Source organism: Manis javanica, chromosome 2 (genome assembly GCF_040802235.1).
Source record: "Manis javanica isolate MJ-LG chromosome 2, MJ_LKY, whole genome shotgun sequence".
Classification (NCBI taxonomy): Eukaryota; Metazoa; Chordata; class Mammalia; order Pholidota; family Manidae; genus Manis; species Manis javanica.
This window is the reverse complement of record NC_133157.1, coordinates 133,977,067-133,998,479: the sequence shown is the minus strand read 5'-3', so window position 1 is coordinate 133,998,479 and position 21,413 is coordinate 133,977,067. Positions and strand designations below refer to the sequence as shown.

The following is a 21,413-nucleotide window of genomic DNA, read 5'->3' as shown; positions in this document are numbered from 1 at the left end:
TGTCCCCCTTCCAACTCTCCCAGTCACAACAAATTGTCAATGAGACTCTGGCAGAGAAACTTTTTCACACATTTGTTTTCCAGAGCTGTCCATTTCCTTCCAGGAAGAGGAACCCAAGGGAGACAGTGGGTCTTCTCCATGGGCTGGATGGTGGCCTTGGGGGCAGAGGTTTGTGCCCCTGGAATCTCCAGGACTGCCCAGGGCTGGAGGGGCAAGACCTAGAGCCAAGTGTGCCCAAGAGCACTGAACACTCCACCAAAATGTACAAATCTTCCAACTGGCCAGCTCTCAGATTTACTCTCTGGTGACAGGAATGGACAAGCAACCTGTGAACCATTCATCTGCCATTTAAAAAAAAATTTGGCTCCCTGACCCAGTAATTCCACTTCTAGGAATTTTTCCAAAGAAAACAAAATCCCTGACTCGAAAGATATATGCACCCCTTTGTTTATTGCCACATTATTTACAATAGCCAAGACATGGAAGCAACTGAAGTGTCTGTCAATAGATAAATGGATAATGAAGAGGTGGTACATATACACAATGAAATATTATTCAGCCATAAAAAAGAAAGAAACCTTGCAATTTGGATGGACATGGATGGATCTAGAGGAGATTATGCTAAGTGAATAAGCCAGGTAGAGAAAGATAAATACCATATGATTTCACTTCTATATAGAATCTAAGAACAGAACAAAACAAACAAAACAGCAGTAGACTCACAGACACTGAGAAGTGACTGGTGGGTATGATGGGGGAGGGATTAGGGTGGGTGGATGAAGCAGATGAAGGAAATAAAGAGACACAAAATCTCAGTCATAATATAAATTAGTCACGGGGATGAAAGTGTAGCCTAGAAAACATAGCCAATAGTCTGTAACATCCTTTTATATTGACAGGTATAACTACACTAGGTGGGGTGAGCATTTAATAATGTAGAAGATAACTGTGTCAAACCATTATTTTGTATACCTGAAACCAGTATGATATTGCATATCAACTATACTTCAATTAAAAATATATATGAACAACAGAAAGACCCCCAATAAATAGACAGTTTGACTCCTTGACCAACACAAAGAACGGACATTCAAGTTATTACTTACCTCAAGCAGTTATCAAGTTAAACTGGACCTATTAGGGAATGTAACTAACAGCTGACATAATCTGGTATGTTAATTAGCAAGGAAGAGCATGAACTAAACAACTCCATAGGCAGAAGTTAGGACATCAGTAGCACACTAACTATTAAAAAGCCACAAAGCATAAAGCATGAAATATATTTTTTAAAACACTTTTCCACACACCAAACAATTTTCACAGGCTATACCACAAGGCAATGTCTCTAAGTTCTATCAAAATAAGAATTCGACCACTCCTGAAGTGGGGCAGAGCTCCTTCTGCAGTTTCAAGCTCAGGAGACAAGCCATCGGCTAACAGAGAAACATATTGCTAAATTTCAATCAACTAAGTGTTTTGTTTGTTTATTTAGTAAGTTGTAAGTCTGTTTATTGAGGAGTTTCCTCTCTGCTTGGTGTTTCCATTTAAAGTTCCTTAAGATAAATGGTGTCTACTCACATATTAATGAAAGTACTTGGGGCCCTCCTCAAGCCAAAGAGAGAAATGCATAATTCCGAAAGTCAAGAACATAGAAAAGAGAAGGGAAGACATGATTTATTGGAGAGTGTTGGGAGGAGCCGCAGCTCTCCACCTGGCACCCACAGCCAGCCAGCTCGAGGCTTCCTGCCCAGCTCACATTCCGTCCCACATACTGAGCAGACCCGGCAATCCCTGGCCCCACACCAACCACTTTATCCAGACATAGATTGCAGGCTGTTCGTGCAGTGGAGGGGCTGCCTGCCATCTCCCCACAGCAAACTCCTGCACTTTACTGACTACACTGATCTAGAGGAGCCCAGCTTTCTCCAGCAAGGAAACACAGGGCAGGAACAGACAGAGAAGACTTAGAAAGGAGGGGACCAGCAGAGCAGGAAGTAAAATCTTAGCTCTGCAGCCAAGGAATCAATCTGCAACCCTTTACCAATGACCCAATAAAATAAAGCAAGAATAGTATCTATAACAACACCCAGCAGAGGGTGCAAACCCAAACTGGACCAATGTACAGAAATCTAGATAATCTACAACCATTAACAGCTGGCAGGCCACATAGAAACTTTGAAAGGATAGTCTACTCTGTTTTTTCAACCTACATTATGTGCTTAAAATGGAATTGTTTTCTGTCCTCTATAGAAACTGAACACTGGAAATTCCACATATGCTTCCACAAAACGAAGACTATTTTAAAGAATTCTCTCCACATGAACACTGGCTGAAGATAAAATGTGAAAGCAATGCACTTAAATAATTCAGCACTGAAAGTAGTTTTAACATTTCACTTTTAAAGTGGGTACATGGTGGGGAGAGGTTCACACTGTAAAGAGACAGATTTCTGTTTCTTCCAATCTTTGGTTTCTATTAAGAAATACTGGAAAACAAGTTGATTCATCTAATTTAAGCCAGTAAAATCTGTGTGGTTACAAGACATGAAATTCCAAATGACCTTAAGGAATGCTCTACCACCCAGCATAGATAAGCAAGTCTGACATGACGCAGCTGACGGGTGGGAGCAGCATGGGGGGCCAGGGGCAGGGGACTGGGGCCAGACCAGTCAACACCACAACCCCTTAATCTTATTTTTCAAGTCCAGATCTAACAAGGCTCATATGCAAAGAAAAATAATGTGTATCCGCATGAAAATATACACATCCCTCTCTACCCAGACACTCAATAAGAAGCTCATTGAGCCATTTTTAAAAATCTGTGCATGCACAAGGTGTTCACGGAGAATCAGGCTGAGCACACCTTGGTCTAAAGTGGACTGACCATCCTGTAGTCAACAGGAATATATGACTTACCCTCTGGGAGTGACTGCTGGTGGCAGGCTTAGAGGCCCCATGACAAGTTCATAAGCAACCTCTCCAGGGCAGGAGGGCCCAGACACACACCCTGAGCAGGGTCCCAGACTCAGGGAAGCAGATGTGAACCGATTTCCAGGTTGACAGGGGGAGGTGGAGCATCCAGCTGAGTGCGGATGGCTTCCCGCTTTGCTAACACAGATGGGGTTTTGACACTTAACATTAGGATAATGCCGACGTAGCAGAAGGCTCGTTGGGAGATAATGCATGTGAAATGGGGTGCCGTAAATAATACAACAGTGGGCAGACGTAAACTAGGGCCAAGAGGGCCTGGAAAAGTGCAAAAGAACCATCTGGGCACTGACAAAATTGAAGAGGTCGGCGAGTGTTTTCTGATGGAGATGCCATCCCTCCAAGGAATCGGTCCACATCACACACACTATCCACCAGTTTAGATCTAAATATTGTTCCTGGTTGGATCCTGCACTGCACCTCCTGCCTTGAGCCCTCTGAGGTACCGGCAATGCCCTGGACATCTCCAACCAGTCCCAACAGCAGCCAGGAAAACGTCTCCAACACCTACAGGACGACTTAATGTCACAGACATGGCAATACCCTACAGACCCCAAATTTGAAATAGAAAAATAGGAAAATGTCCAGCCCACGGACATCTAAAAAGGCTACTAACTGCCAACCACAGTCCTTGCTTAGGGCCTTCTTCGCCTGTAAAGTGTTAAGAAGGAAAACATAAAGTCCACACCAGCCCCTCCCTGCTGATGAAACTGGCACGCACGGATTTACTTTCTGGCTGCCGGCCCTCACAAAACCGTTACACACACACACACACACACACACACAAGTTCACCACCTAAACTGCTCCAAATGCAAACTGGACGCCCGCCGGCCTATCCCCACCCCACCACATCATGTGCGCAGCCTTCACTAAATATGTATTAAACATCTAACATTTTGGAACTTTAGTGGGTTTTTTTTTTTTAAGACGTAGGAAAACCGATCTACAACTTATGACAGTTGAGCACATGATCCCCCATTAAAGACAAATCAGAACCGTACACAAGGCTCTATGAAATCACTGGCAAATCTGTCACCGATCCCAAAGGCAGCCACAGTGCAAGCAGGAAACCCGGCCTGAGGGAGGAGGTGGAGATACCGCCCAACCTCCGCACCGACACGCGAACAATAGTGGTGCCACCTTCCCGGCGGGGACGCTCTGGGCCTCGGCAGCCCGGGCACCAACCACCCAGCCCTCAGGTCCAACGACAAGTTTCGCATTCGAATCAGGCCACGGGCGCACAGGCCGCGCCGACGCGGAAACGTCCCCGGCCGGCGGCGGGGCGCACGGACGCGCGCCAAGGACACCGGGCCCCCGCGCCAGGCCGCCCCCGCGCCCGGCCTCCGCAGCGCTGACCCTGCGCCCGACCCGCAGTGTGGACCCGGCCCGCAAGCCCCGCGCCGGCGCGGCCTTACCTTCCGACAGCTCCAGCTCCAGCTCGGCCAGCCGGGCCCGCACCTCCAGCGGCAGCGCCATGCCCTCTAGGCTGCGGTCCGCCATGCTCCGCGCCCCCGCCCCTCCTTTGTTCGCAGGCCGCGGCTCGGCCGTCCTCGCGCCCAGCGGACCCGCACCAGCGGCGGAGGCCGGGCGGCGGCGCAGCGAGCGCTCCTCCCCCGGCGCCTCCTCAGCGCGGCCCCGCACGGCGGCCTCGCGCCCGCGCCCCCGGCCCGGCCCGGCCCGGCGCTGCGCGTGACGGCAAGGGGCGGGCACGGGGACGCGGCGAGGAACGGGGACGCGCACTTGAGCCTTGGCGGAGGGGGGAGCCAGGGGCGCGCACGGGGACGAGGCGGGGGCGCGCTCAGGGCGGGGCGGTGGGACGGGGATGTGCACCGGAGGATGGAGACGGTGGGGACGGCGCGGCGCGCGCTCATGGGGGCGGGGAGGGGCGCGGGGCTCGGGCACCGGCCCACCGGGGCCTCCCCGCCCACCCTTCGCCACCCCTGGGGTCTAAGCCCGGCTCAGCGCGCGCGTTCATACTCAACATTCTGGGTCTTGCAGAGCTGAATAATTTTTTTTATGAATACTTGGGGATTGGGGGAGACAACTGGGCTGTGGAGAAGAATAGGTGGGAAATTCCTAATTCTGGATCTAGAACTGGCTAGCCTGTGCCCTTAGGCCACTCAGTGCTTGTCCTGGGCCCGTTTTCCTAAGCGGTGAAAAGCAGGAGATGCGGTTGCCTAACCCCCTGAGTGCACGTCATCCCTGCAAGCCTGTGGCCCCATAGTGAGGTCCCAGTGTCCTCGCCAGATGGCTGGCGTCCTCAGCAGACCTCCTGTCCTCATGCCCTCTGTGGGGCTGATCACCAAATCCGTGCCTCTAGTCCTGATCCTTTGAGGGAAGCTGTCTCACACCTCCCACGGTTGGAGTGAATCACCTCCCCTGTACGTCCCCAGACCCCCAGCTCTACAACCCCACTGAAAGAAGTGGGCTCCTTTTCCTGATTCCCCGTGTCCACCTCCTCCTAAACTGTGGGGCTGGGAGGGATGTGCCTGCTCCCTGCAACCCCTACCCTTCAGGCCCTGGCACCCAGCCTGATGGTCAGCCCCTGCCCCCTCCTGCGTGCCCACAGCCCTGTACTGGGCCCTCTGGCCAGAGCTGGTGCCCAGAACCACAGTGGCCTATATGCCCATTTCACAAATAGGCAGGGTACCCCTGCTTGCTAGTGGGGGACTGGACACCCTCCTGGAAGAATCTGTGCCCACCTCAGCCCATCTCCATGGTGGGCTTCATCCTGGGGACCTCTATCCTGCTGTGCCCACACCCTCCCACACCAAGCCCTGAATCAACTCCAGGAAAACCTCTAACCCTCTCCACTCCTACTGCCCTTTCCATGTTTGACCTTTGCTCATCTTCCTCATTAGCCTGAGTGTAAGCTCCTCCAGCCTTCCCTGTCTTTGTACTTCCCAGGGATTTGACAGCAGACAGCTCAGAGAGGTGTCAGCATTTCTCAGAGAGAGCTATCTTTTCAGTGTAAATTGTGTGAGAGAAGTGAACAGCCCACCACGACGAGCTTGGAGGTGAGCCCAGACTGGAACCCAGTGGGTGCTGGTAGCCACAGCCATGGGCCCCCCACCCTTGCTCCCCTTCTTGATAAACTGACCAAGTGTCACAGGGAGCCCTAGAGGCTGGCGCCCTCGTGATGAGGGGCCTTAGAGAAACAAAGTGCCACAGAACGAGGATTCAAATCTCAGTCTCCAGAGCAGGGCCCAGGTTCATTTTGTTACAGTGAAGTGAGACTGCATTATAATCGTGAGTGAAGTCAAGACCATCCAGGGCCTTATCTGGCAACTGGTCTATCTACAACTCTCCCACCCACTGGGTTCAATGACATATAAACAACATACTGTTTCTCAAAGTGCTGTTGAGCACTGGAACAAGGCAAAGACTGTTTCCTCATGTTGAACTGCTCCAGGCATGGCCAGCCTGGCGGAATGAGGGGCTTCATGAAAGCCTTGTTAGACTCATGTGTTTATGTGTATAAGCCTGGTTCAAACGTACATTGAGGTGAATGTCACAATACCCAAATGGAGGTTTTTTAGAACGAATTAAATAGACTCCAAGGGCTGTTTGCTTCAAAAGCTCTGCTAAAATCCCCGAAGATTCCATCATCAGTTACATCTTTGAACTTCAGAAAGCAACTGCAGAATCTCATGACTGCTACCCCAGATGGCGTCACATATCACCAGCACTTAACATACCAGTGCAGTTTAATTTAGCAAATACTCCACCTTTACATAAAGCCCAGAGGATCTGAGGCACAGTACAAAACATGAAGGAGCCAGAGGGAGGGAAGGCTCCCCATCCAGAATCCCAGCCAGCCAGGAATAGCCAGTCAGGGGCTAGTGGATTGAAGAGATGCTGAAACGCAGCTGGTACTGTCTCTGCTCCACTACAGGAATTCTGAGGACAATGTGTTGGTCCATAGAGGGGCAGCTACGTAAAGCTAATTAATTAATTAACTATCCTCTTGCCTGGGATTTGGAAGCCTGTCCTATCTACTTTCCTGTCTGCTGTGGGTAATTTATCACTGCAGCACCTCACCTCTGTTTTTTTCTGTTTCACTGTATTCCAAGCCAATTCTGAGTGAAAACTTAATTACTCCCATGTAACTGGGCTCTACATTTCAGAAAATCTGGTTGGGATGGGCGTGAGTAGCAGAGGAATATATTAAATCAGGGTGTGCCCGGGAGATCAGTGTGGCAGGGGCTTATTAATTAATGAAGGGACTAACTTGAGCCCCTTGGGTGAGGCCCCCTCACAAAAGCAAATCTCAGACTTGTCCCTTCATTTCCTAAGCCTTACTGCTGATAAAAGTTGATTATTTCACTCCTTATCAGGTTCATGTAGAATTTGTTCATGCTGTGCCCTCTCCTGTGTATCCCAATTTTGTGAATTTTCTACCTTTCCTAAAGTCATTGGATGAGTTGGTTGTAAAGAACTGTGGGTTCTCTGAGTCTTGACACTGACAATTCTGGTTGAGGCTAGGGGTGCTCACAACCCCACCAAGACAACCTGCCCAAGCTGAGATTTCCCACAGAACTGTGCCTGCAAACCTATGTTTCCATTTTGTTTAATTTTGGTCTTACCATTTTGTCAGAAATTTAGCTTGGGTATTGGATCTAGAGCAAGGACAAGTATGAATGAGTGGACACAGAAAGTGTAGGTTTAATGAATTAGTACCTAGAAAGCAGCCTGAACCCTCGAACGAAACCACTATATGCAGGTAAGAAGTCATGAACATTTTTGTGACTTTTTATAGCTTTATAGAATTAAGTAAATAACATGAATGTGCTAAGTTCAGTGAACCATATGTGTGTATGCATTTCTGCTGTGGTTACTGTAAAGAACAACCTGCCTATTTACCTAACTAGGAACAATGTACTGGCCAGGAGAAGCAGTAAAAAATAAACTCAAGAGCCCACAGCAAAACTAAGCTGGTTTCCGCACCATTCCTGGAAGCACTGGAAATCCAGCTGTGAGTCAAAGATGTCCTGATGGAAACACTGTGTTATTTTGGACAATAGCCTAAGTGTCTTTTCCTATATGTTATTACAAAGCAATATGCAATTATCAATAATGGAATTATTTCTGATCATTTTAGTGAATTCTTAGTCATTTGTGCTGATGGTGAATGCATAGCACAAAACAGCAAATGGTCCAAAAATTTGTCCTATTTGGTCTCAGATCACATCATATTTTTATAGCATGTTTCCTTTGCCAATTAGAATCGACTGCCTGGCTTAATTATGCTAATGTTAAAATTAATTGTCATTCCCGGAGCTCATATTAATTAATTGCTGAGGCAAGTGACACATTTTTTTTCAAAATTTTACAGTGTCCTAGGATGTAAAACTTCACTGAGAGTTTAAAACATAAGCTTTTGAAGAAGAGAATGGAGTGGTTAGGACTGAAATTTTGCCATCAAAAATCCACAGAATGGAACAGCATCATCCAAGACTGTTCTTAAATCGGCCTCAACCATTCAAACTGGAAACACACACATGCACACTGAGATCAGCGCCTCCCTGAGTGGCTTCCACTATGCCAAGTAAAACTCCACCGAAGCTCCGTAAGTGGAGAGTCTAAGAGGGCAAATCATGCAACATACAGAATCTCGCCATTGTGAAGTTAATTTATGCGGTGTTTCCCAGACAGTCTGTACTAGCTCACACACACTCAGCAAAAGTAAATAAAAATAAGGTCCAGAAGTTTACTCTGTCCACAGCCACCATGCACTGGTCTGAGTCCTGAGGACTCCAGGGCTCCCTTTCTAGATGACTGAACAGTGACAGCCTCACCTCAGTTTTGGCTCAACACCTCCATCAGGACCAGTACTACCTTGAGAATCTGACCTAAGAGTCATAGAATCCAGACAAGTGCTTGTCCCAGCTCCTCCAGTGATGGGGACAGCACAGCGGAGGCTGTGTCATTTTCCCAGAGATGTGACCCTCTCTGGGGTCACAACCTCCAGAGCACCCTCTTTCTCTAAGTAGGCAGCCTCACCACAGGCCTCCTGAACTCTCCTCAATGCTTCAGACCCTGGGAAGAAAAGGATACGTTTACAAGTCCCAGTAGAACAAAGCAAAGTTAATGAGCACCACATGGGCACCATTTCTGAGGAAGGTAAAGAATGAGGAAGCCAATTTAGGAAATCCACTAAATCTCTGTGTTACTGCTTTGATCTCCAACCAGCATTCTAACTGTGGAAGCTGCGCTCAGCCTGCCCCCTTTCCTTAGATGCAGCCCTGTCTCTGCCCTCTGACCACAAGTCTTCCACAAAACATTAGTAAATCCTCCTGAGCACACACAAAAAAGACCCAGTGGCAGAAGAAAAGTAGAAAGGGGCCGAAGCCAGGGGGGATGGGAGTCAGAGGTGGAGGGGCAGCCTGGGGAGGCAGGAGCAGCTCAGGGACCACGACGCCTGTCGAGAACACACGCTGGAGGAGAAACCAGTGTCCGCACAGAGCCCCATCTGAGAATTGCCAAGACACAACAAATCAGAGCAAAGCTCAAAAATAGGGGAAGCAAAATACTGCTCTGAAATGGTGTGAAAATTTGATATTGTATTAGATTCCTAGGGCTGCTTGTGACTAAATGCCACCGATAGGATGGATTTAAATGAGAGAACTTCTGTTCACACCCCAGGCTGCAGGCCGGAATACAGGTGTTGGCAGGGGCCAGGCCCAAGGTAACCCTGCCACAAACAGCCCCCGGCGCTCCTGGTGACACTGCAGCTCTTGGCTTGTCCTGCACTCCTCAGTCTCTGCCTCCACAGTCCCATCACCTGCCCTCTGTGTCTGCCTCCACATTTCCCCTTTGCACAAAGGCCCCCATTCTACTGGATATGGGCCCACCCTAGTGACCTTATCTAAACTTGGTTAACACTGCCAAGACCCTATTTCCAAAGAAAGTCACATCCTGAGGTCCTGGGGGTTTGGACTTCAGAATATTTCCTTTGTGGGGACACAGTCCAACTGCAACAAATGTTAATATGGGAAAAACTAATCTAGATAAGAACTTTATAACCTGAACACCAAGAAATTACAGAGGACTAATGACTTAAGAGCAAATTATAAAACAAACCAAAATTGGGGAGTGGAATTGAGGCAGTAAAAAGTGACACATTACATAAAACTAAAATTTTTTGAACAAAAATACTAAAGACAAAAGTTATGAAAGACAATAATGAAAGAGATTACAATGCCTCCAACTTACAATGGTTTCACTTACAATATTTTTATTTTTCAACTTTATGCTGATGCAAAAGCGATACGTGTTCCATAGAAGTCGCACTTGAGCCTTGAACCTGGGTCTTTTCCCGGCTGGCCGTGGGCAGTGACTCCTCTCTTGTGAAGCCAGGCAGGGCAGCCCGGTGATCCCTAGGCTCCCCACGGACTGACCGCCATCCCGCACCCAGAAGGTCGTACTTTTCTCTTTTGGTAAAATGTTCAGTGCATTATGGAGATGGTCAATACTCCTTATAGAACAGGCTTTGTGCAGGCTTCTGAGCATGTTTAAAGTGAGCTAGGCTAAGCTGTGATGTGCACTACATTAAGGTGGATAAGTGAATTTTCTACTCACAGTATTTTCAAATACAATGGATTTACTGAGATGTGATGCCATCGCAAGTTGAAGACCTGTAGCTTTATTTCTAGCGCATGAGAAATGCATGGTGCTCAACAACTGTCCTCAGTTGACTCTGGTCAGCTATTCCTTGTCACCTAAGATAGTTTTATTTCAATATCACCATGTTTCAAATTTCATTAGTACAGAGACAGCTGCTCTGACAGGGCCTCTGATTCTATAGTTTTTTAGAACAAAATGTCCACTTTCACAGTAACACTGGTGTGGGTCAATGTGTCTCTGTCTGCAGGCAAGGGGGCTCCATAACACCATGCCATGAAAATTTACTACTATGAGCAACATGAGGCTTGGCAGGCCTCCCCTTCCAAGGAGAAACAAGGCAGCCAAGAGCATGTGTTTGTAAATATGAAAAGGCTAGGAAGGTTACTGCAGGACATGGGGAGGTATGGGGAGATGGCTTCCTACAAAAAAGTTTAAAAATTGAGAAGATGGAGCAATAGATTCATTGATGTGTCTGGCCTGGCCTTGCATAAAGTTTTAGTGAGAGGCTATTGTAAGGTATGAGAAACATGAACAGTGGCAAAAAAAAAAAAAAAAAAAAAAAAACTAACTAGTAGAGAAAATGAGGCAATTTTAGGAAAAGCAAAAGGAGAGCACCCAGGATCATAGTGCTTATGGGGCTAAATGCTGAATGACATCTGTCTATGCTGTGACCCTTCTGTGGTTTGGCATCAGCATGGGTTTAATTCTTTGTTGGGAGGTTCTATTCTGGCTTAGAACTTAGGTTTAGGACATGTCCTTAATGTAGAATATGGCCTCACTAGTCAGGTTCCACCTTTCTGGAATCTCAACTCCATTCCAAAATTTCCAGTGAGGTCCCCTACATCAGCCGAAAGGCTAGTGTCCCCTGGGATCACGTGCCTTCTGCTGCCCCCGAGCTTCTAGCTAGTGCCCTCGGCTCAGGCTCAGGTTCTGCACCTGTGCACCCTGCACAGGCCAAGCCAGAGCCATGTGACCCCTCTGCTCAGCTCCCTTCCCAGGGACAAACCCCAACCACAGTCAGACCTGAGCCCCGCCTCCTCAGCTCAGAGAGACCACCTGCACGACCTACGCCCCCTGGGCCACCCATGCCACCAAGGCCACCTGCACCACCTGCGCCACCCTCCTCTCCTGTGCAAAGGCAATCACAGTGACCCCAGGCATGGCCCCAGCTTCTCTCCACCTCTGATGCTCATCTCTCAATGCCTGCAAGAACTGCTTATATATTGCTTTGCAGCTGTTTTCAGTGGAGAGCAAGCCAATATCACTTACTGTGTCATGACTGGTAAGAGAGACTCTGGAAAATTTTGCATGAGCATAGAAATGTAAACAGTCATCCAAACTAGAGAAAAAGAGCAAGGAATTCTAAGGGGATGTCTCCAAGAAAAAGAAAGAAACCAACAGAACAAACACGCTGATAGGAGCTTGGGATTGGATTATTTTGGTGATGAAATAATAGTTATAGTCATAATAATGTAAAATCTGAACACTGACATCAACAAAACCATACAGTTGAGAGGAAGGTGTGTGAGCCTAGAGGAGTGTTTACAATGTAGACAGTTGGTAAACAGCACTTAAACATGAGAAATAGAGACAGCACCATGAGCTTATTTAGAAATGAAGAAGGAAATGCCAGCAGTCTGACTGTGCTCGCCCAGGGAGGTGGGAGAGGTTGGGGCTGGTGTTTTCCATTGGACGTCTAAATGTACAATTGTATGCTTTCATTGTGAAAGATAACATGTACAAAAATGTACATAAATGTTTTGGCATTAAACAAATAAATAGAAAACCAACTAATTTTCAGCCATGTCAGAAAATTGATTTTCATTACAAGTCTAATTATACTATTTTTTTAAGTTTTCTATTGCAAAATAGAATACACAGAAATGTACGTGTGTTATAGGTAACATTTAACACATGGTTGGAAAGCCAAGTATCTATGAATGAAGCCCAGAAACTGCACATCCTGTCCCAGGAGTCCTTCCAACCACAGTGCCCTCACTCCCACTAAGACAGCCCATTGTCCTCTCTGGTGTGGTAATTATTTCCTTGGCTTTCTTACCCACCATCACATGCATCCCCATAAACCATAGTTTAACTTTGCCCACCTTTGACCTTTATATGAATACAATTGTACTATAGTTTATGTTTTCTTTTTTATTCAAGTTTATACATTAAGATTTATATATTAAGGTTTATAGATTTATGCATATGGTTTTATGTAGCCAGCTTTTTTTCTCTAAATATTTTTTGAATGAATACATCAGAGTTTATGAATCCATTCTATCATGCCACTGTTGAGGAACACTGGGTTGCTTCCAGATTTGGGCTATTCATGGGGAAAATACAATATAATAGTATAATTTAATATATGGTTGTATTGGAAACATAGTATGTCATTGATGACATCCTGGTGACATCAGTGCAACATTCCCATGGCTCTGGACTGGTGTTGTCACTGTGCACACACAGGCTCTCTTCTGTTCCACTCAGCAATGGGTCTGCTCCTGCATCCCACAGCACGCGCTGATAAGCCAGCCTTAACAAATATCTCCACATTTGACAGTCCATGGTCTCATCCTTCTTTGTCCTCCTTTTTCCCTCCTCCTTCTCCTGCTTCTTCAATACCTTGTCTAGTCTCCTTCCTGGATTTTTTAAAAACATTTTGAATTATCTTGTTGTGTGTCACTTCCTAAAAATACCTCTTGGAATTTCAGGTGGGATTGCGTTGAATCGAGAAATCAATTTAGAGATAAGTGACTTCTTTGCATTTTGAAACTTCCATTCCATAAACATCTCTCTCCATTTGTTTAGGTTTTCAGTATCTTTCAGTAAAGTTGTATAATTTTTCTTTATACTGGTCTTTCATATCATTATTTTATATTTATTCTCATTGCTATTTTTGGATGCTACTTGTAAATAGGGTATTTTAAAATTGGATTTTCCATTTGTTGCTCTTATATGTAAATACAACTGACTTTTTATACTGATTTTTTTGGTAGCTTTGCTATAAACTTTCTTATTAATATTATTGTTGTATCTGTTAATTTTTAAAATTTAATACATATACAATCATTTCATGTGAAAACAATGATAGTTTGGCTTCTTCATTTCCAAAGTTAGCCATCTTTTTCTTGTCTTCTTCCTGTAAAGCCAAGGGGCAGGTGGTGACAGCAATGACAAAAAACATCCTCTTCTCGCTCATCATCTGAAAAGGAACATTTTCAAATACTTAATAAGTATGATGCTTACTGTAGATTTTTTCAGCTTCTCTTTATCTGATTAAGAAAGGCCCAGCTCATTCACTTTTAAAGCTGATACTGTCGGATAACAAGATTAAAGATGGTGGCATGAGAGGTGAGACAGAGAACTCTTCCCAAAACCATATATAATACGAAAATATAGTCAATACAACTAATCCTAAAAGAGCAACAGAAAGAAGGCTGCGCCAAACTGCATACACCTGGAAAACAGTGCAGTCCTCATGAAACAGAGTAACATACCAAAGCCTTGATCCGGCGGGACCCAAGCCATTCCCCCACCCCAGCTTACCAGTGGGAGGAAGAGAAACGGAGCAGGGAGGGGCTGGAAGCCTAGGATTGCTGAACACCTAGCCCTAGATATCTGCTTTGGGAGCACAAACCTACACTGCATGGTGCTCTGGAGATTCATGGGATTGGAAAGCTGAGACAGGTGGAATACTTGGAGAGACTGAGATTCCAGCCATTTATGGAGGACAGGGTTCCACATCCAGCTGCTCTGGGACAAAGGACAGGCAGGTGGTCTGAGTGGCTTCCTAGCAGTAGGAGGGCTGCTGAAGTGGTGGGGATTGCACAGAGCTTGTTGCTTGGGAGAAGGGATAGGTGGACAAAGTTGTCTGGGCACACTCTGCCCAACACATTGGGAACTTTCAGGAGCTGCAGGCGCTCCATCCTCCTGGCTGACTATGCAGCCCCAAGGCCCCTCACTGTGATACACAGTCTGCTGCACCTTTACTCTAGCCTGTCAGCACAGGCTCACAAATTGGTACTCCCTGTCCTCGCGTCAGGCCAGCCAGAGGGAGGCCCCTGCCTATAGCAGCTACAGATGCAAAGTCACAGAAGCTTACCACTGTGTGCTTGGCCCACTGGTTCTGGCAGTGGAGACAGGCACAGCAGCCAGGAAGCAGGAAACAGCTCTTTTCCCCCAGGAACCAGCACCACTCCCCTGCAAACCCCCAGGAACCAGCACCACTCCCCTGAAAACCCCAACATCACTCCAGGGGCTGAGCAGCACCAGAGACAGGAGATACTGGGCACTAGAGGGTGCCACATACAAATATGAAATGTCAAAGGAAACTAGTTCAAACAAAAATCTCACAAACAAGAGAAAAAAGGACACGTGAAACTGAACTAACCAAACTTCCTGAAAGAGAGTCCTAAAAATCAGAAACATGCTCATGGAGAAACAGAAAAATATTCAAAACCTCAGGGACAAATTTAGGATGGAGATTCAATCATTAAGAAATTACATATATGAAATGAAACATACAATGGAGGGATTTAAAAGCAGATTAGATGTAGTAGAAGAGATGATAAACGGAATAGAAATTAGAGAAAAGGAATACAAAGAAGCTGAGGCACAGACAGAAAAAAAGGATCTCTAGGAATGAAAGAATATTGAGAGAACTATGTGACCAATCCAAGCAGAACAATATTCACATTATAGGGGTACTAGAAGAAGAAGAGAGAGAAAAAGAGATAGAAAGTGTCTTTGAGGAGGTAATTACTGAAAACTTCCCCAATCTAGGGAAGGAGATAGTCTCTCAGGCCATGGAGGTGCACAGATCATCCAACACAAGTGACCCAAGGAAGACAACATCAAGACAAATAATAATTAAAATGGATAAGGACAGACTATTAAAAGCAGCCAGAGAGAGAAAAAAGATCACATACAAAGGAAAATCCATCAGGCTATCATCAGACTTCTCAACAGAAACCTTACAGGCCAGAAGAGAATGGCACGATATATTTAATGCAATGAGGCAGAAGGGCCTCGAACCAAGAATACTCTACCCAGCAAGATTATCATTTAAATTTGAAGGAAGGATTAAACAATTTTCAGATAAGCAAAAGCTGATAGAATTTACCTCCCAAAAATCACCTCTACAGTATATTTTGGATGGACTGCTATAGATGGTAGTATTCCTAAGGATAAATAGCTGTTACCAGAGGAAAAAAAACCACAGTAAAGAATATAGAACAATTAATTACTAACCAGATGCAAAATCAAGTCAACTAGCCCCAAAGTTAATCAATGGAGAGACAAAGAGTACAGAATATGACACCTAATATATAAAGAATTGAGGTGGAAGAAAAAGGAGGAAAATTAAAATCCTTTAGGTTGTGCTTGTAATAGCAAACTAAGTAAGTTAAGTTGACTGTTAGATGGTAAGGAAGTTACCCTTGAAGTTTGGTAACCATGAATCTAAAGCCTAAAATGGCAATAAGTACCTACCTATTGATAATCATCCTAAATGTAAATAGTTTGAATGCACCAGTCAAAACACAGAGTCACTGAATTGATAAAAAACAAGACCCATCTATATGCTGCCTACAAGAAACTCACTTCAAACCCAAAGACATACAGAGACTAAAAGAAAGGGATGGAAAAAGGTATTTCACACAACTAATAGGGAGAAAAAAGCAGGAATTGCAGTACTTGTATCAGACAAAATAGACTTCAAAACAAAGAAAGTAACAAGAGACAAAGAAGGACATTACATAATGATAAAGAGGTCAGTCCAACAAGAGGATATAACTATTATAAATATCTATGCATCCAACATAGTAGTAGTACCTACATACGTGAAACAAATACTAACAGAAACAAAGGGGGAAATAGAATGCAATGCATTCATTTTAGGAGACTGCAACACATCACTCACTCCAAAGGACAGATCAACCAGACAGAAAATAAGTAAGAAGACAGAGGTACTGAACAACATATTAGAACACATGGACCTAATGGACAGCTACAGAACACTCCATCCAAAAGCAACAGGATATAACTTCTTCTCAAGTGCACATGGAACATTTTCAAGAATAGATCATATACTAGGCCACAAAAAGAGCATCAGTAAATTCAAAAACGAAATTGTGTCACACAGCTTCTCAGACCACAAAGGTATGAAACTAGAAATAAATTACATAAAACGAAAAAGCCCACAAACACATGGAGGCTTAATAACATGCTCCTAAATAATCAATGGATCAATGACCAAATAAAAACAGAGATCAAGCAATATATGGAGACAAATGACAACACTAATTCAACACCACAAAAATCTGTGGTATGCAGTGAAGGCTGTGCTAAGAGGGTGGAGAGGGAGGGAGAAGGGGATTGTGGGGTATCATGATTGGTGTACATGGTTTGTGGTGGATAATGGGGAACACAGAGAAGACAAGTAGTGACTCTGTGACATCTGACTACACTGATGGACAGTGACTGCAATGTGGTGTCAGAGGGACTTGATAATAAGTGTGAATTTAATAACCACATTGTTTTTCTTGTGAAACCTCTGTAAGAGTGTATATCAATGATACCTTAATTTTAAAAAAGGAAAAAATAAAGGTGATACTGTCAAATGATTTTCTTACATCTACAGGGATGACCATATAATTTTTCTGTATTAACTAACAACTATGGGAAACAACTGATTTTTATTTTTTAATTAAAATAATTTTTTTTGGTTGAGAATACCTTTTTTTCATTTAAGTGTAGTTGTAGTGGTCTTTTGTCAAGTTTTTTTCTGAGTGTTTGGCATTTTCTTATACTACCTTAATGGTATATTTCACAAATGTTAATTTTTTGTTTCTTTCTTGAATACAGAAATGCAATGCAGTACAGAATGCAATTTCTGGTATATTCAACAATGCAAAGCTCATCTACTAAATCTAGTAATTGTTTATAGGTTGCTGTGGCTTTTCTATGTGCACAGTCACCTGTGAATAATGACATTTTTATTGATTGATTTACAATCTTTACAGCTTTTACTTCTTTTTAGTACTTGTGCTGGGAGGCCTTGCAGACCAAGTTGTAGAGTGCTGTCAGCTGGTGTCCCTGTCTTGTATTCATCTCTGGAGGATTTTTTGTATTTCACCTTTGAGGATGAAAGGTGTTTGCAGCAAGCCGTCTATCAGATTAAGGGAGTTCCCGTTTAGTGGTTTGCTATGAGGCATGTGTTTCTTTTAAATTATGAATGCCTGCTGAACTCTATCAAGTGCTTTGTAACTGTACTGAGGTCATGAGATTGGCCTTCTCATTTAATGTGTCAATATGGCAAATCATACTGACTGAACTCCTAATGCCAGTCTATCCTGGACAGAGCTAATGTGCTACAGGGTGTGGCTTTGCCCCACTTCCAGGACTCCAGTTGGCTGGCGTTTAGTCTAGGGCCTCTATGTCCATGTTCACAGTGCCAGCTGTCTGGTTTTCACACCCAGATTGTGCTGCGCTCACACAACAAGGTAGGATGTGTTGCTTCTCTATCTCCAGAAATCATTTACGTAAGATCAGTGTTAGCTATTCCTGAAAGGCTGCGGAGAAGCTCACCAAGGTCACACACAGCCTGCCACGTGGAGTAAATCTGGCTGTCCTTGGGCTCTGCGCCTCGCTAAGGCATCTCTCCTGGGAGTCCCCAGGAGCTCGGCAAAAAAGGGGCAGACTTAAGGTGGACGTGCCCTTGCTGTTCCCCAGGCCAGACGTCATGGACAGCTCTACATTTCCCATGCCTTTCTGTTCTCATCCGGGCCTGGCCTCGGCATTCCACTGCTTTGGATCTGTTAGTGCTTCCGTGGCATCTGCTTTCCCATCCCAAAACCGCAGTCTTTCTCATTTCATTACACGTCAGCAGGAAAGCTCAGCCTAATCAGACCGCCAGACACCAGAAGCGTCAACTACCCTTGTTTGTCCTGTCAGATGCCACACTGCCAAAGCCAAGCCCACGCCTTTCATCCACGTCACATGACAAGGTGGGTGGCAGCTCTCTCCTCGGCAGAACAACATCCGCAACACCTTAGAGGGAGGGGTCCCCACGATCAACTGCAAACTCCAATCAGGTGGGCCACAGCTGTTACACAAACTTAAGCTCATCTTTAATCATTTTTTGAGTGAGCAGATGTCTTAGTGTCCTTGTTTAAATGAACAAAAATGGAAAGCTACATTTTCATCTGCCTGAGCTGAGGAAAAGTCTTACAATAAAGGTCTTCAAGATGCACATGTTAAGAGTAACAACAGGGTCAGGAGCACTCAAGTAAAGCAGAAGCGCCAGCAAATCTGCAACTGCACAGATGCCTATGTGCAAAGAGGAAGAGGATTTCCAGCTGTGCCTGGCTTTCACCAGCATGCCAGTATATTTTATCGTTGCCATTTCTAGGGTTTTCTGTCTATAATATTCGCAATTTTCTGTGATAATGCTCCCCAGAGACCCCAAGTGAAGGGCAAGCTCAGAACCCTGGTTGGATGGGAAGGCATGGACCCCCAAAAACCATCAAACCATCACCATCGCCAGCTGGGTTAAGTCAGAGGTGAGGTTACTACACTCCCAACTGTCTGAGCAAACCACCACCCACAAACACACCCAGTGTGCCAAGCTGAAACGAAATGGCAGAAATGGCAGGTTACCAAGGTGATCTAGGAAATCCATTCAACTGCACTTGTGTTCCAAATGTTTGGTCCCACATACAGAGCACAGTGCAGGGCAGTCCACAGTGGAGGGAGGCACAGTATTTTCTTGTGAAGGACACACATGTCGTTTCCACAAGCATGGATTCAGGCCAAGGGGCTGAAGGCTGATGACTGGTCCAGTCATCCGGACCTCTGGTTGAGGGACCCACCACCATAGATGTCCACCTGTCTGCTCCTGTCCTCAAACATCCCAACTGAGCTTGGTGACAGAGCTTCCACCATGTCATTATGAAACACCAGAATTCAAACCCACATGGGGAAGACTCACCCACTTTTCAGTAGAGAATGAGGACTGGGCGTATGTTCATACTGGATTCTGGGTTGGCCAAGCAATGTCCATGCTGGGCCCATACACAGCTCAGAGCTACTGTAACAGAAACTGAAGTTAGACACAGAGAAAGCCACAGGTGCCAGAAGCTGGATGCTGTGCTCAGAGACTGCATCCAAGGACATGATGAGCTTCTCAGTAGGAAACTGTAAACAGTTTTGAGGTTTTATTAGCAGTGGCTTCAGAACTGGCCCATGAACCTGAGCTGCAGACTGGGGGCAGGTGGGGTGGGTGCCAATGAGAATCCAAACTTTGACTCCGCCACCAGCTTGGAATGGGTATGCCCCAGGGTTCCCAAGAAATTGGGGTAGGAACCACATCATAAATGGGAGGTTGGGCAGAGCCCCTGAAGACCCATCCCCATGGCACCTGAGGCCAAGGTGCCCTGCACACTCCACTGAATCAGACCTGCAGCACTGCTAGGTTCCCAGAGGCTCTGCCAGCTCTGCCTCCCTAGTCCTGCTTCCCTCCCTCCTGGGAGCAACCCCCAGCAAAGCAGCCTAGCAAACTTCAGCACCTACAACTCCCACCCAGCAGGCAGCTGCCAGAGGACAGGGCTACACAAAGGTGTGAGCAGCAAGAAGTGAGGAAGGGTAGGGGCCGGGCTCAGTATCAGGGAACTGGGGCTGTCTTGGACCTTGTAGACACAAGTGGAGGGGAGACAGAGACAACAGAGAGAGAGTCAGGGCCTCCCTGCATTCCTAACCCCTCCAATCTCATGCCATTTCTCTCATGGGCTGAGCTGCGGGGTGAGGAAGTCAGTCAGCCCTGAGCACTGCTGGCAGGTGAGGAGCACTCATGGGGCAGGTGCAGGGACATGCTCTGGTTCTGAACTGGTGAGTGTGGCTATCACTTGAAATGGATGGCCTCCCAGTCTCCACCCAAGGAGACCTGGGCAGGTTTGCTGCTGGTGGCCTGGGGAGGACACCCAGGGAGTCAGTGGAAGTGTTGGGGGGAACTAGGGGCAGGAGGTGGGGGCAGGAGGCAGAGCATGGAGATGCAGGACCAGAGCTTCTGGGTCTCAGAGTGACCTGGGCACCCCCACGAACATCCACCTTACTAGAAAAAGCCAATACAATCCACACTATCCAAGGAGGAGAGAAAAACCAAAAGACCTCCCTAAGGTGGAAACCAGATCCAGAATGAATGAGGAGGCCCAAATTTTAGGTCAGTAAAGTCACAGATCCACAAAAGGAAGCCCTCAGGGCACCTGAGGGAAGGATTTAGCAGGGAACCCTTCAGATAAGATATGACTGTTATCTACAGAGTCTAAATGTGCTGTATGTGAACCACGGGCTTTCAGTGGGTGGTTTCAATCAAGCTCTTTAGAAAAGCTTTTTTTTTAAGTACCTGAAATATACCAGGGTTTTAATTTTGCCACTAAGGACACATTTGGCATGGTAGTTTGGATTGTGTGATTTATAAATAATAACACAGAGTCACTAGGAGGCACAGATGAAAATCTCCATTTTTTTCATTTGTCCACCTTTCCACATTACCTGCTGTATGCCAGGCACCCTTCTAGGCTCTGAGAAGGTATCTGGGAGGAGGTGGAGTTTCATAATTGCACCCTACTAGAGACTTGTGAGGAAATAACTTAATGACAGCAAGCTGGAGATAAAATATCTATGGTGTGTTATGTAAAAACAAATTGGCAGAATAATAGATAATGGAACTTTACTTTTATAAAATAAAAAGGTATGTGTGCTTTAAATAATAGTCCATTGGGGTGTGTGTTATTGATACT

At 45.7% G+C, this 21,413-nt stretch overlaps 1 protein-coding gene and 1 long non-coding RNA gene across 5 annotated transcripts in view; both read right to left on the bottom strand.

The window, feature by feature from the left end:
- DIP2C (disco interacting protein 2 homolog C) overlaps positions 1–4,685 on the bottom strand; it is a 331,886-nt gene extending 327,201 nt beyond the window's left edge. For 2 of the 4 annotated variants that reach the window (XR_012128152.1, XM_073229483.1), the window contains exon 1: positions 4,404–4,685. Coding sequence is in view for 3 of the 4 variants with exons in the window: in XM_073229483.1 (XP_073085584.1) it covers positions 4,404–4,488 (85 nt within the window). In the remaining variant the exon portion in view is untranslated. The remainder of the gene's footprint in view (positions 1–4,403) is intronic. The other 2 variants (XM_036993703.2, XM_036993704.2) reach the window with 2 other exon arrangements.
- An 8,040-nt stretch (positions 4,686–12,725) lies between these two features.
- Positions 12,726–21,413, bottom strand: part of LOC140845228 (uncharacterized) — a 28,480-nt gene continuing 19,792 nt past the window's right edge. Inside the window, exons 2-3 of the long non-coding RNA XR_012124002.1 lie at positions 19,607–19,705; positions 12,726–13,819 (exon numbers count right to left, since the gene is read on the bottom strand). This is a non-coding gene — a long non-coding RNA (uncharacterized lncRNA). The remainder of the gene's footprint in view (positions 13,820–19,606; positions 19,706–21,413) is intronic.